The sequence below is a fragment of the Budorcas taxicolor genome, chromosome 6, assembly GCF_023091745.1.
Source record: "Budorcas taxicolor isolate Tak-1 chromosome 6, Takin1.1, whole genome shotgun sequence".
Classification (NCBI taxonomy): domain Eukaryota; kingdom Metazoa; phylum Chordata; class Mammalia; order Artiodactyla; family Bovidae; genus Budorcas; species Budorcas taxicolor.
In genome coordinates this window covers 84,702,528-84,727,641 of record NC_068915.1, presented here as the reverse complement: position 1 = coordinate 84,727,641, position 25,114 = coordinate 84,702,528, and the positions used below count along the sequence as shown (strand labels likewise).

The window sequence follows — 25,114 nt, the reverse complement described above, 5'->3', positions numbered from 1 at the left end:
TACATTATATAATTGATTTGTGTGTACAAGGTCATTGACTTTTAGCTGGGTGACAACTTTGACAAATCAATATAAACACAATGTATAATCTAGAACTAGTCTACACTTTGCCCTTTCATCTAATTTCCACATCTGCTGGCTATTATGCAATTTACCTACTTGAGGCAAAGGAGTTATAATTTAACTTCTGAATGATTTCTTCCGGATATAAGCCTGAGCAATAGCAAAAGGATATAGTAGTTGTTTAAACTACTGCATATGAACAAGATGTCTATGAAATGGCTCTTGCTTCTGCAGCTGTTACAGCTCACTTGCTATTTTACCTCTGGGAGTTGTGGAAAGGTGCTGGTGTGGCCAGTGGAATTTAGTCACTGGATGAATATGAAGACAATTCTGGATGAACTTGTGACGAGGGGTCATGAAGTGACTGTACTGGAATCTTCAGCTTCCAGTCTTATTGATCCCAACAAACCATTGGCTATGAAATTTGAGACTTTCCCTGTATCTTTTACTAAAGATGATTTTCAGGCTGTTGCCAAGATTTTGATTGAGACATGGATGCTTGTGGTGAAAGAATCCCTTTGGACCCATCTTTCAACAATACAAAGTCTATTTGATGAATTTTCTGATATTGGTGTGAAGATATGTAAAGAAGCTGTTTCAAACAAGAAACTTATGAAAAAACTACAGGAATCGAAGTTTGATGTCGTTCTTGCAGATGCTGTTGGACCCTGTGGAGAGCTGCTGGCTGAGATACTTAAAGTGCCTTTAGTATACAGCCTCTACTTCTCACCTGGCTATTCAGTTGAAAAGAGGAGTGGAAAACTTTCATTTCCACCATCCTATGTACCTGTTATGATGTCTGAATTAAGTGATCACATGACATTCATAGAGAGGGTCAAAAATATGATATATGTACTTTATTTTGACTACTGGTTTCAGCTGTTCGATGAGAAGTGGAATCGGTTTTACAGTGAAGTACTAGGTAAGTCAGGCTTCCCTAATGGCTGAATGGTAAAGAATCTGCCTGCAAATGTAGGAGATGTGGGATCGATCCCTGGGTTGAGAAGGTCCCCTTGAAAAGGAAATGGCAACCCATTCCGGTATTCTTTCCTGGAAAATTCCATGGAGAGATGAGGCTACAGTCCATTGGGTTACAAAAGAGTCTGACATGGCTTGGAGACCAAACAACACACAACAACTAAGTAATTCATGTTCTTACTTGGTAGCGTTAAATCCTATCTTTCCTTATGCCTTGGCAGGTGAGTTTGTATAAATATAATTTCACAGAAATTAGTCTCAAATAAGTGAAAGAGTGAAATAAAAATATAAAATGACCCATCAGTCTTATAAATATTATGAAAATACTTAAATTATAAGGTAAGGTAGAACCCATTATTAGTTTCAGATACTAGGAAGTCACATACCACAAATTGAAGCACATAGGACTTCCGCAAGTGAATATATATCTAACTCACAAAACCTTTTTTTTAATTTAAAAAATCACTAGAAGTCTCATAAAATGTCTTAATAAATGAAGACATGTACACTAAGAATTACACACATATTATACTATGTTATATTTATATTTATCGAAGAACAGATACATTCTAACATTTTTGACCACATTATCCCAAGCTCCTTTACAAAAATAACCTAAAATATATGCACACGGCAATATTCTCATTTGATCCAAAATTTGTGGTTTTTGTTTTTTATTTCACTTTCAGGAAGGTCCACTACATTATCAGAGTTGATGGGGAAAGCTGAAATGTGGCTTATTCGAAACTATTGGGATTTTTCATTTCCTCGCCCACGGCTACCAAATGTTGAATTTGTAGGAGGCCTCCACTGCAAACCTGCCAAACCCCTGCCTAAGGTCACCTACTCCTCTTTGTTCTTCTTTGTTAACTTTGTGTTTTCAATAGGAATCATGCTGTATTCTTTATTTAAAATGTTTGATTACAGTGAGTCCGATGTGGGAAGCTGGATAAAGTGATCTCTAGTTAGATATGGATATATGTCTATATGAACAAAGTATCTGAATTTCATTGTCATTCCAGAATAAGCTAGAATATGTGGGACACTTTAAGAATATGTCAGTTAAATAACAGCTTCATTATTCAACACATAATGAAGCATAATCAGATATCCACTAAAAAATATTTATAGTTATATTACATTTTATAAGTAATATAATACTAGCTACATTATTATAATTATATTATAATTGTAATGTTATAGGATAATTATATATGTTACATATTCTAGGAGTACTGACATACACTAATGGTGTAGACACAGTTTTTGCTACCTGACACTCCACGTGGAAAGACAGAATACAAGCAAATCATAAAAATTGTGCAAAAGTGTTATAAAAAGGAAAGAACAGAATGCTAATAATTATCTAGCATGAATCACAGACGGTATCTCTGATTCACTGATAATTAAGGTGAAATCAGAAGAATGCTCAAGAATAAACAGAAGGGATGGGGCAGGGGTAGAAGAAGATAAATAAGAAAAGCATGTAGAGTAGTAATGGTAGTTGCCAAGAAGTCCAAGCTTAGTGTAAACAGGAAAAGCCCAAGTAAACAAATAGATGATGCTGGTGAAGTCAGGTGGAAACGGATAGTGACTTAAAACATCTAGTAGGGGCATTGGGAAAACATTGAAAGGATTAAGAAAGAAAGCAGTAAAATATTGTTTAAACAGGATTTCCTGGTAGCTTAGCTGGTAAAGAATCCACCTGCAATGGATTCCTGGGTGGGGAAGATCCCCTGGAGAAGGGATAGGTTATCCACTTCACTATTCTTGCACTTCCCTACTGGCTCAGACAGTAAAGAATCCACCTGCAATGTGGGAGACCTGGGTTCAGTCCCTGGGTTGGGAAGATCCCCTGCAGGAGGGCATGGCAACCCACTCCAGTATTCTTGCCTGGAGAATCCCCATGGACAGAGGAGCCTGGTGGGCTACAGTCCATGGGACCACAAAGAGTTGGACATGACTGAGCGACTAAGCACTATGTTATACTATTGCTTAAACAAACAAACAAACAAGACAACAAGTAACATGTAGTCACTGGGTTAGATGTAAAGAGTAAATTGTGGGAGAAAAGACCACTTTGCAGGTTGTTGCTAGATGTAGGCAACAATGAGTGAAAACTAGACTACAGTGTTCATAGAGATACAACCACACTGTATCTTATAATAGTACCAACCTTATATTGTTGAGAGAAAAAATTTGTAAGTACATGTGAAACATCCAAAATGTCACTGGCATATACTCATGGTCCAAAAGATATATTAACTGCTGTCATTTTTTTAATTTTGTTATTATAATATAGTATCAATAACCTAATGTATGCCAGCCACCTTGATCTAATTCCTAATTGAAACTGATTTTCTTAATCATCAAGATTATAGTATTCAGCAAACTGCTAGAGATTAGATATCCCATGGAGTGTTTTAATGGTAAATAATGAAAGTTTACATAAAAATTAATGAAAATAATTTAATAAATTTAATAAAATTCACTTTAAATAAAATTTAATTTAACATACTTCATGTAAACTTTTTTAATGTTAGGAATTTTTAAGATTTTGGCAATCAGATATGTAAGATGAAATGCTAAAGTTTTTCTGTGAGCTTTGAGGCTCTTCATCTGTGCTTTGGCTAAACTGAACATTCTTCTTCTACAATATAAATGCATGTATTTATAAGGAATATTTAGCCACATTAAATTATACATAATATTTAGTTGGAAAATAACAGATATAATAAGATCACAGTTTTCTCTAAGGTTAAAAAATATAAGCTGGAATTACAAGTTTCGAGATTAGGAAACCTCTCTTTGTGTTCTATAAGAGCTAAACCAACTTTCTAACAGAAGTGAGGTAATATTGTGATTTTGAAATACGTTTCCCTGATGATTAGTGATATTGAGTATCTTTTCATATGCCTGGTGGTGATTTGGAAGCCTTCTTTAGAAAATGTCTATTTTGTTCTTCTGCCCATTCTTTAATTGAATTTTGTTGTATGAGTTCTATATGTATTCTAGACATTAATCCCTCATTCAATATGTGGTTAAAACTTTCTTTTTTTCCATTCTGTAGGTTGCAGTTTCATGCTGTTGATTGTTTCTTCTACTGTGCAGATGCTTTAAGTATAATATAGTACCACTTGTGGATTTTTTCTTTTGTTGTGGCTTTTATGTCCTATCAAAAAAAAAATAATCATTTTTAAGACAGATGCCAAAGAGTTCCATCCTTACATTTTCCTTTAGGGATGTTATGATATATAGTCTTATGTTTAAGTCTTTGGAATTATTTTAAGTCATTTGGAGTTATTTTTGTGAGGGGTGTAAGGCAGGGGTCTCATTTCATTTCTTGTCTATATACTTATCCAATTTTCTCCAAAAAGAAAGAAGTGACTATTCTTTCCACAGGGGGTGTTCTTGTCTCCCTTGCTGAATTGGTTGGCCATATATTCAGGGTTTTAATTCTAAACCCTGTATGAGGTTCCATTGATCTACGTGTCTATTTTGGGGCCAGTACATTATCATTTGAAATGTTGCAGCTTTAGTATAATTTGAAATTGGAAGGTATGATACTTTTGGTAGTGTGAACATTTTAACAATATAATAACATTATATTCAACAGTAAAAATTTGAAAACTTTTTCTCTAAAATCAGAAACAAAATAAGGATATATCAAATATATTTCACCCTTTTCTAAAAATATATAAATTTGAAAATAAAGATATCTCTGAATGGAGCATTTTAGTAAATCTTATTTCCTATTATATAAATGTTCATACTTTTGCATATTTTCTTGCAATGAGCTTATATTATTTTCACAAACATATCAGAGTATAAAATGAATCAGTCCACATCAGTGATTAATTTGTATAGATAGGATATATTAAAATAATACCAAATCAATGTATCTTTCACAGCATAGATGGAGCATATTTGGTTAGCAAGCCAACATGGCAATGCAAAGAAGACAAGTAACTTTAAATGCTACTACTGGTCAGGAAAATTTTGCTCCTCTACATTTATTAAACAGGATCATTAAGCAATGTGTAATTATTCTGGTATAGAGTGTACACTTTTTAAATTAGAAAGGATAAAGGACCACAAGACAAAATAATTCAGAAGCAATACAAGCAAATACAGATTCACATGGAGTTTTATATAGTTTGAAGTGAACTACTAAAAAGGTGACCAGATCTCTGCTGCAGAAAGCCCTGGGGGCACTAATGCCCCCATTAGTGCCCCATTAGTGCTCGCTGGGGGCACTAATGTAGGGGACTCTGAAGTTCCTTCACCACAGCTGACATTGTACATCCTACTGTGACATCAGTTATACAATATAGTTCAGGATGAAGGTTGCCACATGTAAACAAATTCAGCAATATGGTCAGTCAAATAAGTAACTACACAAATATATCTCTGGGTTATACACAGGACTTATAGGACTATCTCATAGAACTCCCCAACAATAATACCAGACTGCTCAATGTCAGAGATTAATAATTTAGACAGCTTGGGAAATTATGACAAATTTTAAGATAAGGATTATAGAGCTGAGTGAATGATGGACATAAGTGATTCAAACTATAAGTTTTTCATAGTGCTAATAGAGAAATGAAATATTAATGACTAATCTAAAATAATTATCAAAAAAGTATGTCTGGAATAAATAACTGATTTAGTAGATCTATAATAATAAAGAATTTAAGGTCAGTTTAATCCTGCAGTACAACTTCCTTCTAAGAATCTATGTTAGTAATTAATAACATAATAGATGAAAAATCTCAGTATAATAGTGTTTAACAGTGTCTCCTTGCCACCAATGTGTATTGGCCCTATCTCATTTCCTGCTTATAAACAAATATATTTGCAAAAATATACATAATACTTCTGCTTCATTGACTATGCCAAAGCCTTTGACTGTGTGGATCACAACAAACTGCAGAAAATTCTTCAAGACATGGGAATACCAGACCACCTGACCTGCCTCTTGAGAAACCTATATGCAGCTCAGGATGTAACAATTAGAACTGGACATGGAACAACAGACTGGTTCCAAATAAGGAAAGGAGTACATCAAGGCTGTATATTGTTACCCTGCCTATTTAACTTATATGCAGAGTACATCATGAGAAACGCCGGGTTGGATGAAGCACAAGTCAAGATTGCTGGGAGAAATATCAATAACCTCAGATATGCAAATGACACCACCCTTATGGCAGAAAGTGAAGAACTAAAGAGCCTCTTGATGAAGTGAAAAAAGAGAGTGAAAAAGTTGGCTTAAAGCTCAACATTCAGAAAACTAAGATCATGGCATCTTTTCCTATCACTTCATGGCAAATAGATAGGGAAACAATGGAAACAGTGACAGACTTTACTTTTTGGGGCTCCAAAATCACTGCAGATGGTGATTGCAGCCATGAAATGAAAAGATGCTTACTCCTTGGAAGGAAAGTTATGACCAACCTAGAAAGCATATTAAAAAGCAGAGACAGTACTTTGCCAACAATGGTCTATCAAGTCAAAGCTATAGTTTTTCCAGTAGTCATGTGTGGATGTGAGAGTTGGACTATAAAGAAAGCTGAGCACCAAAGAATTGATGCTTTTGAACTGTGGTATTGGAGAAGACTCTTGAGAGTCCCTTGGACTGCAAGGAGATCCAACCAATCCATCCTAAAGGAAATCAGTCTTGAATATTCATTGGAAGGACTGATGCTCAAGCTGAAACTTTGGCCACCTGATGAGAAGAACTGACTTATTTGAAAAGACCCTGATGCTGGGCAAGATTGAAGGCAGGAGGAGAAGGGGATGACAGAGGATAAGATGGTTGGATGGCATCACTGACTCATTGGGCATGAGTTTGAGTAAACTCCCAGAGTTGGTGATGGACTGGGAAGTCTGGCGTGCTGTAGTCCATGGGGTCACAAAGAGTCAAGTACAACCGAGCAACTGAACTGAACTCAACATAATAGAAGAAATGGACCTCATATCACCCATTTGTTTCTCAAGGACTTCAGGGATGATTTATGTTAAAAAAAAAAACAGCCATTATGGAAAATAGTATGGAGTTTTTCAAAATTTTTAAAATATTTTTTCTTAGTGCTGAATATTTATTAGCACAACTAACCAACATCCAAGATGTGAAGTTAACGTATTTAAGGAACATGAGGAGGAAGGAAGTCACTCTATAAACTATATAGTATGTGGTAAGAATAATATATATCAACACCTATGGCTCAGCAACGTCTCTTCTTTGGGTACATATACAAAAGAATTGAAATTATTACCCCAATAAGATATCTCTACATGTGCATAAAAGCTCAACTCACAAGAGTCAAGAGGCTAAAGCAACCCAAGTGTCCACCAACTAAGGAATCAATAAACAAAATGTCATATACACCAGTGATGGAATATTACTCACATTTAAAAGGAAATTCTAACAAATGTCACAACATGAAGGAACCTTTTGCTAAGTGAAATAAGTCAATCAGAAAAAGATAAATACTCTACATTTCAACTTATAAGAAGTATCCAGACTAATCACATTTGTAGAAACAGGATAGAATGAAGCTTGCCAGAGGCTAGAGAATGAGGAATGTGGAGTTTCTTAATGAGCATAGAATTCCAATTTTGCCAGATGAAAAAGTTCTGGAGATTGGTTACACAGTGGGAATATACTTAATGTTGCTATACTATACATTTAAGAATGATTAACAAAGTAAATTTTATGTCATGTGTATCTTGCCACATATTTTTTTTAAAAAACCTCTACTACAGACTTTATTTGATTTTCTCTCTTTAGTTGCTGGTAGCAATCCCTTCCTGAGAAGGCAATGGCACCCCACTCCAGTACTCTTGCCTGGAAAATCCCATGGATGGAGGAGCCTGGTAGGCTGCAGTCCATGGGGTAGCGAAGAGTCAGATATGACTGAGCGACTTCACTTTCACTTTTCACTTTCACGCATTGGAGAAGGAAATGGCAACCCACTCCAGTGTTCTTGCCTGGAGAATCCCAGGGATGGGGAGCCTGGTGGTCTGCCGTCTACAGGGTCGCACAGAGTCGGACACGACTGAAGCGACTTAGCAGCAGCAGCAGCAATCCCTTCAATAATGTTTGCTGTGCTCCTTCTCTTTTATGATGGAACAAATTATTTTTTTTTCACAGGAAATGGAAGAATTTGTGCAGAGCTCTGGAGAACATGGTATTGTGGTGTTTTCGTTGGGGTCAATGGTCAGTAACATGTCAGAAGAAAGAGCCAATGTGATTGCATCAGCCCTTGCCCAGATTCCACAAAAGGTACACACAGTAACTTAACAGTGAGCAACTATTTAATGTCTGTTAAACTCTACGAAAGTTCTGATTTTAGACATTTTCTAACAGAAAGGTAAACTATATAACTCCAATTTGTCTCTCATTTATATAAACCAAAATATACATAGTAGGTGTTGTAGAATTACAAGGAGTGTCTTTCATCCATAATAGATTTAGATTAACATTGTAATAAAAGAAAGAATGATATTAAAGAGATACAATATGAATTTTGGTATTATAATGGTATTGTGGGGCCAGAAAAGAAACCACCAAATTCTGCTTTGTCACTTGTTCCATTTCCTTGAATGATATCTGAGGTACAGTACACATACAAATGTTCCCTGGGGTTAAATTTTAATAGAAAATATAGTCACACAATAATGTCAAGCAATACTGAGAGAAGTCTGTTGTGCTTCTTGCAGTGTACATTTAGCATGTAATCCTGGTCTTTTTTGTATCCCATAAGTTTTGGAACAGAACTATCAGTGTGTTTTTCAGAATGCTACTCAGAGAAAGGATGGACAAGATTCCTCAAACTGCCATCCCCCAACTGATTTAGAGAAGAGAAATATCTGCCTCCCTGCTTGACTAGGCCCTGCTAAAATCTGAAGCAGGGAGATCAATGTGAAAGAGTGAAGATAGGGTCCTTGCCCTTAAGGTGAACTCTGTAAAGTCTGGTCCTTAATGAACTGTGCTTCTAACCTGTCACATTCTTCCTCCTGAGTGAAGAGGGAGAAGGGACTATAAGAAGCAGTCAAGCATAAGGGAGACTGGCATGGAGAAGATTCAGCTGCCTTATTCTTCATAAAATGGAGCAGTAACTTTTTTTCTGATATATAAAATACCCCTGCGGTCTTCGGATATTTGTTAACAACTTTTTTAGTTTGCGATTGATAGGCCTCTCCTAATAATTTATGCTATATTTTTGCTGAGAAACTAAAATTAATTTACATCCATTCACAGAGCAAATAGAAGTTAAACACTAATAAATTAGAATCCAGTTTATAAGAATTGCTTGGAATTCTAAAATTGTTCCTTATTTTTGTACTGGATCTAGAGACCACACTAATCAATTCTGTCAATGCTTTGTGCTTCATTGTTGAAGTATTCAGGATCAGTTGAATAAACTTTGATGCCACTATTTTGGAACTTTTTCAATAGTCCTGTTGTCCGTTTCAAATTTCCAACTGGCTCTTCTTTTCTAAAGGTAAAACATCCAAGTCTAGTAATAGAGATAATACTTTGGATTCATGTCAAAAAATTCCAGTTGTCATTGCTTTTGAAAGTGCTTAACAGTTTATAATTTAAATGAAGCTATACTTCCTAAGAAGCACTAATTAACTTATTATTAATAAATTATGAATAAGCAAAGGTATTTATTTCTAAGTGGCTGAGGCATGCCATTTTCCTCTTTGTAACCAAAATGTGTGAAATTCTAATAAAATAGCTTGTTATACTAACAAGTTGATATAACTAAACTCTCTTCTATAATGGTCAAAAAGAAATCAGTGAATATTAAATTTGAAGATGACAGCTAGTATAAAAAGAAGGTATATAAGTGTTTAGGTTACTTGTAATCTGTCACTGTCTTTTTGTTCTTGAAATAAGACCACCTAGAAATTATTTAAGTTTTCATGTTGGCACTGACACTTCAGTTGTCTATGCCATCATGTGTATATCAAATGTAGGTATTCCTGTTCATGTCAGGGTATTGTGCATGGGTGCTAATTCACTTCAGTCGTATCCAGTTCTTTGCAACCCTATGGACCATATCCCACTTGGCCCCTCTGTCCACGGAATTCTCCAGGCAAAATTACTGGAATGGGTTGCCGTGCGCTACTCTAGGGCATCTTCCCAACTTAGGGACTGAACCCACATCACTTATGTCTCCTGCATTGGCAGGTGGGTTCTTTACAAGCAGCATCACCTGGGAAGCCCATCAATGTATTAACAGCTAATATTACTTAATATGCCCTCATTTCTTACATGTCATATGGAAGACATGTAACTAGATATATTTTGATCACTTTAGAATTGTAACGTTGAAGTTCAACTCATAGAATAAGATATTACCCTTACCCTAACAGGTTCTATGGAGATACGATGGCAAGAAACCAGACACCTTAGGACCCAATACTCGGCTGTATAAGTGGATGCCCCAGAACGACCTTCTTGGTAAGACTTGGTAGAAAAAAATATTGAAAACATGGGTAACAGCTGAGCAAAGTGATAGCACTTCAAAAGGAAACAAATGTATAGAAAATTATTGAAACACTTGAAAAATGTATTATTTTATTTTTATTTCCTATGCGAGGGGAAAAAAGGAGATTGTATAACAATTGGCCTTTTATTCTACACAGTCACACCCCTTATGGCCAGAATCTTTATTTTGGCTCTAATTTCTACTCACCATGATCTTTTCAATAACTCCCTTGATTGTTGTTCTGTCTCTGAATTCTTTCCTTATACCTCTTTTTTCCCCTCTGTAGGGGTATGCTAAATGCTACTAAAAATGAGTCCCCTTTTTATTAAAGGAGACTCTCCATTTTCTGTTAAAAAAAAAATCTGCAATCATTTGTATGATACAATAACACACTTCATGACAAAAGGTTGCTTTTCCTTCCTCTGGTTCCAGTGCTACTACCACTACCCTTATTTTCCCCTGATACCATTCCTGTCAGACTAAATGACTCCACTATATCTTTAAGAGAATAATTTCTGGCATGCCCTCCTCTTTTTTTTGCATGTGTGGTTTCTTTTACCCGGAATGTTCTTTCAAGTTGTTCACTTGCCAATCATGGATTCATCTGTGACGTTCAAGTGACTCAGCACTTCTTTCACAAAGTCTTTATTTACCCTTTCAGCAGACATAGCAGTTTCTTCTCCGAGTTCTGAAAGCAATTTAAAAGCACTCTCACATGTGTAGTAATCTGTTATCTAAAAAAACACTGCTTCTTTCAGTGCCTTATAAAGCCCATTTCTCATTTTATTCTAAAAGTTATAATTAATCATTTTATTGAAATTCGCTCAATCCTAGGTCATCCAAAAACCAAAGCCTTTATAACTCATGGTGGAAGCAATGGCATTTATGAAGCCATCTACCACGGAATCCCTATGGTGGGCCTTCCTTTGTTTGCTGATCAACCTCATAACATTGTTCATATGACTGCTAAGGGAGCAGCTATCAGACTGGACTTGGAAACAATGTCAACAGAAGATTTGCTCAATGCATTGAAAGAAGTCATTAATAATCCTTTGTGAGTATATGTTTTTTACCTGACATTCTTTCTAGAGAAGTTCTCATCTGAAGGCCAAGGAGGCAGAAATGAGCCTTCACATAAGTATAATGAAGAGTAAGATTTATTCAATGCTTTGAAAACAATCAACAATAACCTATTGTGAGTGTCTCAATATTTTTTCATGGTTTTATGGGGAAAGTTTGTCAGTAGTTTAAAGACGGTAGAGAAATTCTGAAAGACTTAATCATTAGAATGGGAAGAATCACTGAAATGGTAATAGAAGGATTAAGAAGCATTGAGAACAAAGGTAAGTAGGGAAACATGCATCATATTAATATGAATATTCATCTGCTCACTTTACTTTCTTTCAGCCTGTGAACTCCTCAAATGTTTTAAACTCTACAAAGATACTTTATTTTCAGTAAACCACTTTGACATAATCAGTCTTAAATTCCCATTATATTTAATGTTTTCCAAGTTTTCTATGCTAATATTTTGACTCCATCACTGATAAATGGTAAACACCTAGAACTTTCTAATTACTCATTTTCAACTATTTAATATTTATAAATACAAGTTTATTCTTAGGTTTTCTGATTGTGATAAATTTTGTCTAATTTAGAAGAATTATAAATCTAAATGCAGTTGATTTGGAAGGGTATGTTGGGATATTCCTTTTCAAAAAACTTTTACACAGTTTTTAAAACCTATTTTCCATTCAAAATTATTACCAAATATTGGTTATGTTCACAGTGTTGTACAACACAACCTTGAGCTTATATTATTCCCAGTAGTTTAGCTTCCTACACCCCATGCATATATTTCTATTCCTCCAATCTGGTAACCAAAATTGTTCTCTATATCTGCAAGTTTTTAATAATACTTTGCTAACTAGAACTTTCTAACTTAATTTCAACTATACAGATATTGCTTATAAATGTAGATATATCCTGAGTTCTTCAGGTTGTGATTGATTTTGTCTTATTTGGAAGAGATATGATGGGATATTACTGTTTAAAAGCCAAATTTTCAAAAACGAGAAATATTTGATTTCCAAATCACTTCAGGATATATGTGAATTTCAGTTACACAATTATATTAATATCATAAATATGATATATATATATATGTTTCCCCCTATTATTTCATAATGACTTTGCAATGAAACATTTTGAGAATGTCAGTAATAGTAGCACAGTGTGTATTTGTGTTTTTATAGCAGTGTTATTTAAATTTAATTTTAGCACAGCTATTGTCCTAAATGAGTAGTGCAAAAAGCACATTTTCTTTTTTTTCTTAAGTAATAGATCTTTCATTTGCTGATTCTATGTAAATGTACATCTCTTTAGTATCTTTATATTTTTTTAATTTTAATAATGTAAAGTTGGTGTCAAAAATGAAGCTGATTTCTTAGCTGCTATATACTTAATGTTCATGATAAGCTACATATTTTATTTAGTAGCATAGTGTTACTTTACACATATTAAGTAACTTCTTTATTGTAGTCTATTCATGAGATGGTTAGATGGTATCACCAACTCAATGGACATGAGTCTGAGCAAGCTCTGAGAGTTAGTGATGGACAGGGAAGCCTGGCATGCTGCAGTCCATGGAGTAACAAAGAGTCGGACATCACTGAGTGACTGAACTGATTCCTATTGTATCACAAAAATGTATCCTGATTACTGCAATCTTTGCAAACACCAAGTGTTCCCCCTATGCTTTGACAGAAAAGGGAAAAAAGTTAACTCCATTGTTATCGCTACAGTGCCATGTTATAGCACTTTGTGATTTAGAGTTCATGAACCATATCTCATTATTCTCTCTACTTTCTTGTCTGTTAGCCATCATCTCCAGGTCAGGAAGATCCCCTGAAGAGAATGGCTACCAACTCTAGTACTCTTGCCTGGAGAATTCCATGGACAGATGAGCCTGGCAGGCTACCATCTATGGGGTTGTAAAGAGTCAGACACAACTGAACACAAACACACACACAGTCCATCATCATTTTAACAGTAGAAACAGAGTTCAGGCATTGTAACTGCAATGCCTGAAAGTGAAATTTTGAGTCTTCTCCACATTCTAAGAGAATCTTGTTCTAAAAGAACAAGAACCGGAACAATATGAGAAAACATTTTCTGAGAGTATACTAGATTCTAAGAATGTCCCTGGTTCAATTCCTGGGTCAGGAAGATCCTGGCAAAGAGATAGGATAATCCAATATTCTCAGGCTTCTTTGGTAGCTCGAATAGTAAAGAATCTGCCTGCAATGCAGGAGATCTGGGTTCAATCACTGGGTTGGGAAGATCCCCTGGAGGAGGGCATGACAACCCACTCCAATATTCCTACCTGGAGTATCGCCATGGACAGAGTAGCCAAGCTGGCTACAATCCATGGTGTGGCAAAGAGTCGGACACGATTGACTGATTAAGCACAGCACAGCCCATAAGCTAAGATCTCAGTAATCACCTTGGAGGAAAAGTAGCTACTTTTCTTCCACTCTGTGTTGCACTTTTTGCTACCATTTGCAAGAAAATTTCATTTATTTGTCTATTATAGCTCATTCTATAAATTAATCACTGATTTTCCTTCAGCTACAAAGAGAATGTCATGAGGTTATCAGCCATTCAACATGATCAGCCTATGAAACCCTTGGACCGAGCAATCTTCTGGATTGAATTTGTCATGCGGCACAAAGGAGCCAAGCACCTGCGGCCAGCCGCCCACAACCTCACCTGGTTCCAGTACCACTCTCTGGATGTGATTGGGTTTCTGCTGGCCTGTGTGGCAACTGTTGTATTTGTCATTACAAAGTGTTGTCTATTTTGTTGCCGGAAGTTTGCTAGCATAGGAAAGAAGGGGAAAAGAGACTAGCTGTTTCTGAGATGTCTAGCACGTTTGCCACATAAGTAGAACTCCTCATATTTATTAAAGTAGGATGAATTATGATAAAGTTCTACTCTTCTTGTGACAAAATGTAAATTTTATTTGCAAAGGATTTTCTACCTGACAAAAATATGTCTTGCCAAGAAAAAACACTGATGAAAAATTAAATAAAACTATATGCATACATATTGAAATTTAATTTTTAATTAAAAAGTTAATCTAAAAAGAAATGATTGTGTTTAACTATTTTTCACATGCTCTTTGTAAAACAACAAGAAGTCTACTCATAGCATCTGTGTCATTTTCTAGATATTCAGAATTTTTAACTTCATTTTGATGTCAAATTTTATAGGTTTTCCTTGTAATTGAAATTGTTCAATAATTGGAATTCTGTAAAAAGTTTCATCCATTTATTCTATTTGTGAGACCACTATCTGGTCTTCATTTTTACTGTGCATGCAGCCTCAGAATCACCTCCTACCTAGAGCCATGGCAAGACATTTGCTTTCATCCAGTTTAGCTTATTTCCTGAAGAGTGTTTGTAGATTTAGAAATATAGCAACTGCCACCTGCTTCCTATTATAAAATTGAAATATTTGTGAAAATCTTTAATTTCATGACAATTTTCTTTTTCTCATCCACCTTTTAGTCACCTATTATTTTCCCTCCCATATTCAACTTTTAATAATGGATGTAAGTTCTCAACTGTATATTAAGAAAATATATAACCTGGACTCTAAAGGGACTTAGAAAATTTTCATTCTCTCAAAATGTACCTGAATTTATCTGCAGATCCTATCTATATCTATATACATATCTAAGTCTGTATATACTCTTACAAAACTGGACACAGCATCACTTAACTACTTGCAGATATGATGTGATATCCAATGGGTTTGTTGACCATAGATTGAATTAATTACTATTGCATTATAATGTATTTTGAACCACACTTTTGATTAGCATTTATCATTCTTTTGTCTCTTTATTCAAGCAGCTATTGCCTCATTCCTTGCCATAGCACTTATATGTAAAATACAATTCCTTATCATGACAGAAAATAACATAGACATCATGTTTTTAAACCTGGGTCCACTATGACTGACATAATCAGCAACAATGAGCACAGTACAGGTGGGAGGGGGGTTCAGGATTGGGAACACGTGTACACCCGTGGCAGACTCATGTTGATGTAGGGCAAAATCAATACAGTATTGTAAAGTAAAATAAAGTGAAAAAAAAAAAAACACTATAGGTGTTTAAAAAAATAAATAAAATGAGCACTAAAAAAAAAATTACAGAAATTTTAAGAAAAATTGGTGAATCAGATGAAAGCAATCTGAAGCCACACTCATGAAAACTGCACATCAAGAAAGCAGCTTATGATTGAACTGGTCCAGGTGAAGAAATGAGTATTTTAGTCAAGAGGACCACAATCCACACTGTATGACATTCATCAACCTAAGACATAATTAATATTAAAAGTAAATTGAAACATGATTATACAGTGGAAGTGAGAAATAGATTTAAGGGACTAGATCTAATAGAGTGCCTGATGAACTATGGACAGAGGTTCTTGATACTGTACAGGAGACAGGGATCAACCATCCCCAAGAAAAAGAAATGCAAATAAGCAAAATGACTGTCTGAGGAGGCCTTACAAGTAGCTATGAAAAGATGAGAAGCAAAAAGCAAAGGAGAAAAGGAAAGATATATACATCTGAATGAAAAGTTCCAAAGAACAGCAAGGAGAGATAAGAAAGCCTTTCTCTGTGATCAATGCAAAGAAATGGAGGAAAACAATAGAATGAGAAAGAATAGAGATCTCTTCAAGAAAATCAGAGATATCAGGGAAAATTTCATGCAAAGATGGGTTCAATAAAGGACAGGAATAGTATGGACCTAACAGAAGCAGAAGATATTAAGAAGAGGTGGCAAGAATACACAGAAGCACTGTACAAAAAACATCTTCATGACCCAGATAATCATGATGGTGTGATCACTCACATTCACCTAGAGCCAGACATCCTGGAATGTGAAGGCAAGTGGGCCTTAGGAAGCATCACTATGAACAAAGCTAGTGGAGGTGATGGAATTCCAGTTGAGCTCTTTCAAATCCTAAAAGATGATGCTGTAAAGTGTTGCACTCAATGTGTCAGCAAATTTGGAAAACTCAGCAGTGGCTACAGGGCTGAAAAAGGTCAGTTTAAACTCCAATCCCAAAGAAAGACAATGCCAAAGAATGCTCAAACTACCGCACTGTTGCAATCATCTCACACGCTGGTAAAATAATGCCAAAATTCTCCAAGCCAGGCTTCAGCAATATGTGAACCGTGAACTCCCTGATGTTCAAACTGGTTTTAGAAAAGGTAGAGGAACCAGAGATCAGATTGCCAACATCCACTGGATCATTGAAAAAGCAAGAGAGTTCCAGAAAAACATCTGTTTCTTCTTTATTGACTATGCCAACACCTTTGACTGTGTGGATCACAACAAACTGTGGAAAATTCTGAAAGAGATGGGAATACCAGACCACCTCACTTGCTTCTTGAGAAACATGTATGCGAGTCAGGAAGCAAGAGTTAGAACTGGACATGGAACAACGGACTGGTTCCAAATAGAAAAAGGAGTATATCAAGGCTGTATATTGTCACCCTGCTTATTTTAAGTTAAATATGCAGAGTACACCATGAGAAGCACTGGACTGGATGAAGCACAGGCTGAATCAAGATTGCTGGGAGAAATATAAATAACCACAGATATGCAAATGACACCACCATTATGGCAGAAAGTGAAGAACTAAGAGCCTCTTGATGATGAAGAGGGAATTCATAGGGCCTGGACCCCATCTTAGACCTGTTCATGCTGATCATGCTAAGCCACCTTTCCAACGGGCTCTGAACTCTGTGTTTAGTGTCTATGAAAACAACAACAGAAGGATAAGACACCCTCCAGACAGGGGAACCTTGAAGATAGTATCTAGGTTACTCAACACCTAAGAGAAAACATACACTAATCACCCCTTCCTCCAGAAAGGCCATATATTTTTCTGTATCTATTGGAGTGTAAGCTCTGGTTTATTGATTATTGGGTAACTGTTTGACTGTTTGAGCACACGAGTACATAGCACGTGAATGATGGGGTTATTGGGATTGCATTTTCCTTGGTTGATGTAAGTCTCAAGGAATTTGGAGTGATGGGTTCTGACACGTATGCATGGGGTATAAAAGGTTTTCACAAATGCTGGTCAGTGTCCTTGGCTAAGAGGAGACTCTCCCTTGGGCCCACCAGTGTAATAAACTGCACTCCACTATCTGCATTGTCCTTCTGAGTGAGTTTGTTTCCCAGTACGTGTGGCTACAACAATGAAAGTGAAAGAGGAGAGTGAAAAAGTTGGCCTAAAGCTCAACATTCAGAAAACTAAGATCATGGCCTCTGGCCCCATCACTTCATGGCAAATAGATGGGGAAACAGTGGCAGACTTTATTATTTTGGGCTCCAAAATCACTGCAGATGGTGACTGCAGTAATGAAATTAAGAGATGCTTACACCTTGGAAGGAAAGTTATGATCAACCTAGACAGCATATTAAAAAACAGAGACATTACTTTGCCAACAAAGGTCTGTATCAGTTCAGCTCAGTTCAGCTGCTCAGTTGTGTCCGACTCTTTGCGACCCCATGAATCGCAGCACGCCAAGCCTCCCTGTCCATCACCATCTCCCAGAGTTCACTCAGACTCACGTCCATCGAGTCCGTGATGCCATCCAGCCATCTCATCCCAGGTCGTCCCCTTCTCCTCCTGCCCCCAATCCCCCCCAGCATCAGAGTCTTTTCCAATGAGTCAACTCTTCGCATGAGGTGGCCAAAGTACTAGAGTTTCAGCTTCAGCATCATTCCCTCCAAAGAAATCCCAGGCTGATCTCCTTCAGAATGGACCGGTTGGATCTCCTTGCAGTCCAAGGGACTCTCAAGAGTCTTCTCCAACACCACAGTTCAAAAGCATCAATTCTTCGGTGCTCAGCTTTCTTCACGTCCAACTCTCACATCCATACATGACTACTGGAAAGACCATAGCCTTGACTAGACAGAACTTAGTCGGCAAAGTAATGTCTCTGCTTTTCAATATGCTATCTAGATTGCTCATAACTTTTCTTCCAAGGAGTAAGCATGTTTTAATTTCATGGCTGCAATCACCATCTGCAATGATTTTGGAGCCCCCAAAAATAAAGTCTGCCTCTGTTTCCACTGTTTTCCCATCTATTTCCCATGAAGTGACCACTTCTTGCATTCTCCCAGCTCCTCAGCAATCACTGTGGGGTCTGGCAGCATCCACTGGATCTCAGTTTGGGGAGCTGTCATTCACACTGGAGGCCAGAAATTGCTAATGGCTATCACATTTCTTCTTTATTAATATGACAGGAGATATTTTCATTTCACATTTCAGTGCTTTAATAAAGCCCATTTCTCATTTTATTGTGAAACTTATAATTAATAATTTTTACTTAAATGCATTCATTCCTAGGTCCCAAAAACCAAAGCCTTTGTAACTCATGGTGGAATCAACGGCATTTATGAGGCCATCTACCACAGGATCCGTATAGTGGGCCTTCCTTTGTTTGCCGATCAACCTCACAACAACATTCATATGAAGGTCAACAAAGCTGCTGTCATATTGGACTTGGAAACAATATCAAGAAGAGATTTCTCAGTGCATTGAATGAAGTCATTAATAATCCTTTATGAGTATGTTTTTTTTTTTTTTTAACTAGATATTCTTTCTAGAGAAGTTCTCATCTGAAAACCAGGGAGGCAGCCATGAGTCTTCACAGAAGCACAATGAGAAGTAAGTTTGGCTCAATGCTTTGAAAACAGTCACCAATAATCTATTGTGAGTGTCACATTAATATTTTTTCATGGTTTTATGGGAAAGGTTTGTCAGTGGTTTAAAGATAGTGGAGAAATTTTGAAAGAACTAATCATTAAAAGGGGATGACAGAAGATGAGATGACTAGATGTCATCACTGACTCAATGGACATGAGTTTGAGCAAACTCTAGGGGATGGTAAAGGATAGGAAACCCTGGCCTGCTGCAGTCTATGGGGTCACAAATAGTCGGACATGACTGACAGACTGAACAACAGCAACAAAATCATTAACATGAAAGAATCACTGAAATGGTAATAGAAGGATTAAGAAGCATTGAGAACAAAGTTATAGTAGGGAACAATGAATGCTATGAATGTTTGTCTGCCCACTTTACTTTCCTTCAGCATGAGAACTCCTCAGATGTTTTAAACTCTTCAAAGATGGCTATTTTCGGGAAACCACCTTGACATAATCAATCTCAACTTCCCATTACATTTAATATTTTCCAGGATTTCTAATATTTTGAAATATTAGAGAATAGTATGCCAATATTTTGATTCCATCACTGATAAGTGGCAAACAGCTAGAACTTTCCAATTACCCAATTTCAACTATGTAGATACTATGTATAAATGTGCATAGTTTTTGGGTTTTTTGATTGTGATAGTTTTGTCTTCTTTGGAAGAATTACAAAATCTAAATGTGGTTGACTTGGAAGGGATATGCTAGATATTCCTTTTATAAAACATTTTACACAATTTTTAGGTAATTTTCCATTCAAAACCAAATATTGGTTATATTCCTAATGTTGTACAATACAACTTTGTACTTATATTATTCCCAGTAGTTTTTGCCTCTTACCCATATATTTCTATTCCCCTAAATACAGTAACTAACAGATTGTTCTCTATCTGCAAGTCTTTAATACATTGAACCCATCACTCATAAATGGTAAACAAATAGAACTTTTTAACTTAATTACAACTATGTCGATGCTGCTTATAAATATAAATATATTTTGAGTTATTTTGGTTGTGTCTGTTCTTGTCTTATTTGGAAGAGATATGTTGTGCTATTACTATCTAAAAGCCAAATTTTCTAAAAGCAAAAATATTTGATTTCCAAATCACTTCAGGATATACATGAATTTCAGTAACACAATTATATTAATATCACAAATATGACATATACATGGGTAAACAGTGGAAACAGTGGCTGACTTTATTTTTCTGGGCTCCAAAATCATTGCAGATGGTGATTGCAGCCATGAAATTAAAAGATGCTTACTCTTTGGAAGGAAAGTTATGACCAACCTAGATAGCATATTAAAAAACAGAGATATTACTTTGTCAACAAAGGTCCATCTAGTTAAGGCTATGGTTTTTCCAGTGGTCATATATGGATGTGAGTGCTGTACTCTAAAGAAAGCTGAGGGCAGAAGAACTGATGTTTTTGAACTGTGGTGTTGGGGAAGACTCTTGAGGGTCCCTTGGACTGCAAGGAGATCCAACCAGTCCATCCTAAAGGAGATCAGTCCTGGGTGTACATTGGAAGGACTGATGTTGAAGCTGAACCTGTAATACTTTGGCCACCTGAAGCAAAGAAATAACTCATTTGAAAAGACCCTGATGCTGGGAAAGATTGGGGGCAGGAGGAGAAGGGGATGATGGAATATGAGATGGTTGGATGGCGTCATCAACACAATGGAAATGGGTTTCAGTGGACTCCAGGAGTTGGTGATGGACAGGGAGGCCTGGCATGCTGTGGTTCATGGGGTTGCAAAGAGTTGGACACAACTGAGTGACTGAACTGAACTGAACTCATACATATGTATACTTCCCTCTATTGTTTCATAATGTCTTTGAAATGAAACTTTTAGAGAATGTGTCAATGATAGTAGTACAGTGTCCATTTATGTTTCATAAGTTGTGTTATTTAATTTTAGTGCAGCTATTTACCTAAAGAAGCAGTATAAAAAGCAAATTTTCTTTTTCTTAAGAAATAGATCTTTCATTTGATGATTTTCTATATGTATATCTTTCTAGTATATTTATATGTTTTTAAATTTTATTTTATTTTTTAATTAATTTTTTTCAGATTTTATTTTATTTTACTTTACAATACTGTATTGGTTTTGCCATACATCAACATGAATCCACCACAGGTATACATGTGTTCCCCATCCTGAACCCCCCTCCCACCTCCCCGTACCATCTCTTTGGGTCATCCCAATGCACCAGCCCCAAGCATCCTGTATCCTGCATTGAACCTGGACTGGCGATTCATTTCTTATATGATATACATGTTTCAATGCCATTCTCCCAAATCATCCCACCCTCTCCCTCTCCCACAGAGTTCAAAAGACTGTTCTACACATCTATGTCTCTTTTGATCTCTCACATACAGGGTTATCATTGGTGTCAGAAAATTAGGATGATTTATTAGCTGCTATATACTGAAGGCTATGATATAATGCATATTTTATTTAGTAACATAGTGTTGTGCATGCCTGGTAGGTCGTTTCCATCGTGTCTGACACTTTGCGACCCCATGGACTGTAGCCCACCAGGCTCTTCTGTCCATAGGGATTCTCCAGGCAATAATACTGGACTTTACACATATTAACTAACTTTTTTATTGTATTCTTTTGCTATAGTATTACAAAATATGTTTCCAGATTATCACAGTCCTCTCGAAAACCCAGTGCTCCCCCCATGTTTTTGACAGAAAAGAGAAAGAAGTTACCTCCATTGTCATTGCTACAATGCCATGTTATAGCACTTTGTGATTTAGAGTTCATGAACCATATTTCTTTATTCTTCCTACTTTTTTGTCTATTAGTCCATCATCCTTGTGTCAAGAAGATCCCCTGGAGAAGAAAATGGCTACCCTCTCCAATATCCCAGCCTGGAGAATTCCATGGACAGAGAAGCATGGCCAACTATAGTCCATGGGGTCTCACACAGTCAGACTTGACTGAGCAACTAACACACACACACACACATACACACACACACACAGTCCATCAACACACACACACACTCCATCATCATTTCAACAGTAGAAACGAATGTAACTGCAATGCTTGAAAGTGAAATTTTGAGTCTTTTCCAGATTCTTTTAGAACAAGAACCAAAGCAACAACAATATAAGAAAACATTTTCTGAGAGAATACTACCTGCTAGGAATGTCTCTAAGAATCAATACATTATTCTCAAAATGATCAGATAAGGTACTATTCCTATCCAATTTATATAGCAATTGGGCCCTCCAATTATAAAATGAGTAGTTTGAAAATAAAAAGGTTTTAAAAATTTAATAAAATTATACTAAAAAACAAAAATAGAGGAATAGAAAGAATATAAAAAAGCAGCCAGCAATTGTCAGAGTCAGTCAGGAATCAAACCGAGTCAATCCACTTCCACACTTTCAGCTACTACTTCACTAATGTAAGATCAGCTCTGTTTGGACATGCCTCTGAACCTCACCATAGACTTACCTGCTTATCTCTAGATTATGACTGCATTTTAAAACGTATCTACCAGATTTATTAACAATTCTTTACTAGAGAATTCAAACTTTGCACAAACATATGAATTCCTTTCCTTTCTTTCCCCTTTGGGACTTAACTCATTCCATTCTTTAGACTACACAATCATCCTCTCCCATTTTCTTTCTATTCTTCGGCTCTGGAAATTCTATGCATTTAAGATATCCTAACCCACAAGTTAAGGTCTCAATAATCACCTTGGAGTAAAATTATCTATTTTTCTTCCACTCTGGGTTGTTTTCTCTGTTACCATCTGAAAGAAAATTTCACACATTTGATCAATTAGAGCTCATTCTATAAATAGATGTCTGTTTGATTTTCTTTCAGCTACAAAGGGAATGTCATGAGGTTATTAGCTATTCAACATGATCAGCCTATGAATCCCTTGGACAGAGCAGTCTTCTGGATCGAGTTTGTCATGTGCCACAAAGGAGCCAATCACCTGTGACCAGCTATCCACGACCTCAACTGGTTCCAGTAAAACTCTCTGGATGTGCTTGGGTTCCTGCTGACCTGTGTGGCAACTGCTGCCTTTGTCATCACAAAGTGTTTTCTGTTTTGTTGCCAGAAGTTTGCTGGCACAGGAAAGAAGGGGAAAAGAGACTAGCTGTTACTGAGATATCAAGCTTGTTTGCCACATAAATAGAACTCTTCATGCTTATTCCAGTAGGAGGAATTATGGTAAAGTTCCTCTCCTTTTGTGACAAAATATAAATTTCACTTTCAAGGGATTGTCTACCTGACTTAGAATTATGTTTTGCAAAGGAAAAATACTGGTTAAAATTAAATAAAAATAAAATTACATGCATATATAGTGAAATTTATTATTTTAATTCAAAAGTTATACTAAAGAGAAATTATTGAATGTAATTGTTTTTCACATGTTGAGTGCAGAAACAAGAACAATAACCAGTCTACTCAACTGTATTATTTTATAGATATTCAGAATTTTAAACTTCATTTGATATAGAATTTTATAGTTTTTCCTTGCTATAGAAATTGTTCAATAATTGGAATTTTGTAAAAAGATTCACCCCTTAATTTTATTTGTGAGACTATTAATAGTTCTTTGTTTTCACTGTGCATCCAGCCTCAACAGCACTTCTTACCTAAAGCCATGGCAAGACATTCACTTTCATCCAATTAAACTATTTCCCAGAAGAGTGTTTGTGGGATTAGAAACACAGCAAAGATCACATAATCATTTCAATAGACACAAAATAGTATTTGATATAATCCAACATCCATTCATTAAAAAAAGCTCTCATCAAACTGAATATGGAAGGAATATATCTCAACATAATAAAGGCCATTTATTATAAAAACACAGTCAATATAATACTCAAAATTGAAAACTTGATCAGAATCAAGGAAAAGATGCCCACCCTCACTTCCTGTTTAATACAGTATGAGAATTCATACCCACAGCAATCAGACTAGAAAAAATAGAATAGAATTATCCAACTTGGAAAGGAAGAGGTAAAACTGCCACCACTTGCAGATGACATGATACTCTATGTAGAAAGCCCTAATTATCTTCATAAACATTATTAAAATAAATTAATTTAGCAAAGTTGAAGGACACAAGATTAATACACAAAAACCTGTTGCATTTCTATACACTAATACTGAAATATCAAAATACTAAATGCCAAAGAAAATGTGAAGAAAAGGGAACCCTCATACAGCATTTCTGGGAATGTAAATTGGTACAATTGCTATAAAAAACATTATGCAAATCACTTAAATACCAAAAATAAAACTACCACATGACCCAGCAATCCCACTTTAGCTATATAGCTGAAAAAATGAAAAACTCTAGTTTCAAAAGATACGTGCACCCCAATGTTCATAGCAGCACCATTTGTAATAGCTAAAACATGATGGGACTTCCCTATAGCCCAGATGGTAAAGAATCTGCCTGCAGTGCAGGAGACCCAGGTTCAATCCCTGGGTCAGGAAACCCCTTGAGAAGGAAATGGCAACCCACTCCAGTATTCTTGTTTGGAGAATTCCATGGACAGATGAGCCTGGCAGGCTACAGTCCATGGGGTTGCAAAGAGTCATACATGACTAAGCCACTAACACACACAAAGCATGGAAGCCACCTAATTCCCATTAACAGAAAATTATCTTAAGAAGGTGTGGCATATGTGTACTAAAGAATATTACTCACCCTAGGAAAGAATAAAATATTGCCATCTGTAATAACTTGGTTGGAACTAGAGA

At 36.1% G+C, this 25,114-nt stretch overlaps 1 protein-coding gene and 1 pseudogene across 1 annotated transcript; both read left to right on the top strand.

The window, feature by feature from the left end:
- The first annotated feature begins 226 nt into the window (after positions 1-226).
- On the top strand, positions 227-14,457 carry LOC128049668 (UDP-glucuronosyltransferase 2B4-like). The gene is made up of 6 exons (XM_052641975.1): positions 227-985; positions 1,731-1,879; positions 8,198-8,329; positions 10,432-10,519; positions 11,382-11,601; positions 14,178-14,457. The coding sequence occupies exons 1-6, from the start codon at positions 259-261 to the stop codon at positions 14,455-14,457; spliced, it is 1,596 nt and encodes a 531-aa protein (XP_052497935.1). The 5' UTR covers positions 227-258.
- A 699-nt stretch (positions 14,458-15,156) lies between these two features.
- On the top strand, positions 15,157-23,492 carry LOC128049535 (UDP-glucuronosyltransferase 2B18-like; annotated as a pseudogene).
- Positions 23,493-25,114: the final 1,622 nt, after the last annotated feature.

Bases quoted from the DNA above. Each gene is read 5' to 3' on its own strand.
- LOC128049668 (XM_052641975.1), top strand. From the start codon at position 259: ATGAACAAGATGTCTATGAAATGGCTCTTGCTTCTGCAGCTGTTACAG. The intron at 1,880-8,197 runs GTCACCTACTCC...TTTTTTTCACAG, and splicing joins CTGCCAAACCCCTGCCTAAG to GAAATGGAAGAATTTGTGCA. The intron at 8,330-10,431 runs GTACACACAGTA...TTACCCTAACAG, and splicing joins TTGCCCAGATTCCACAAAAG to GTTCTATGGAGATACGATGG.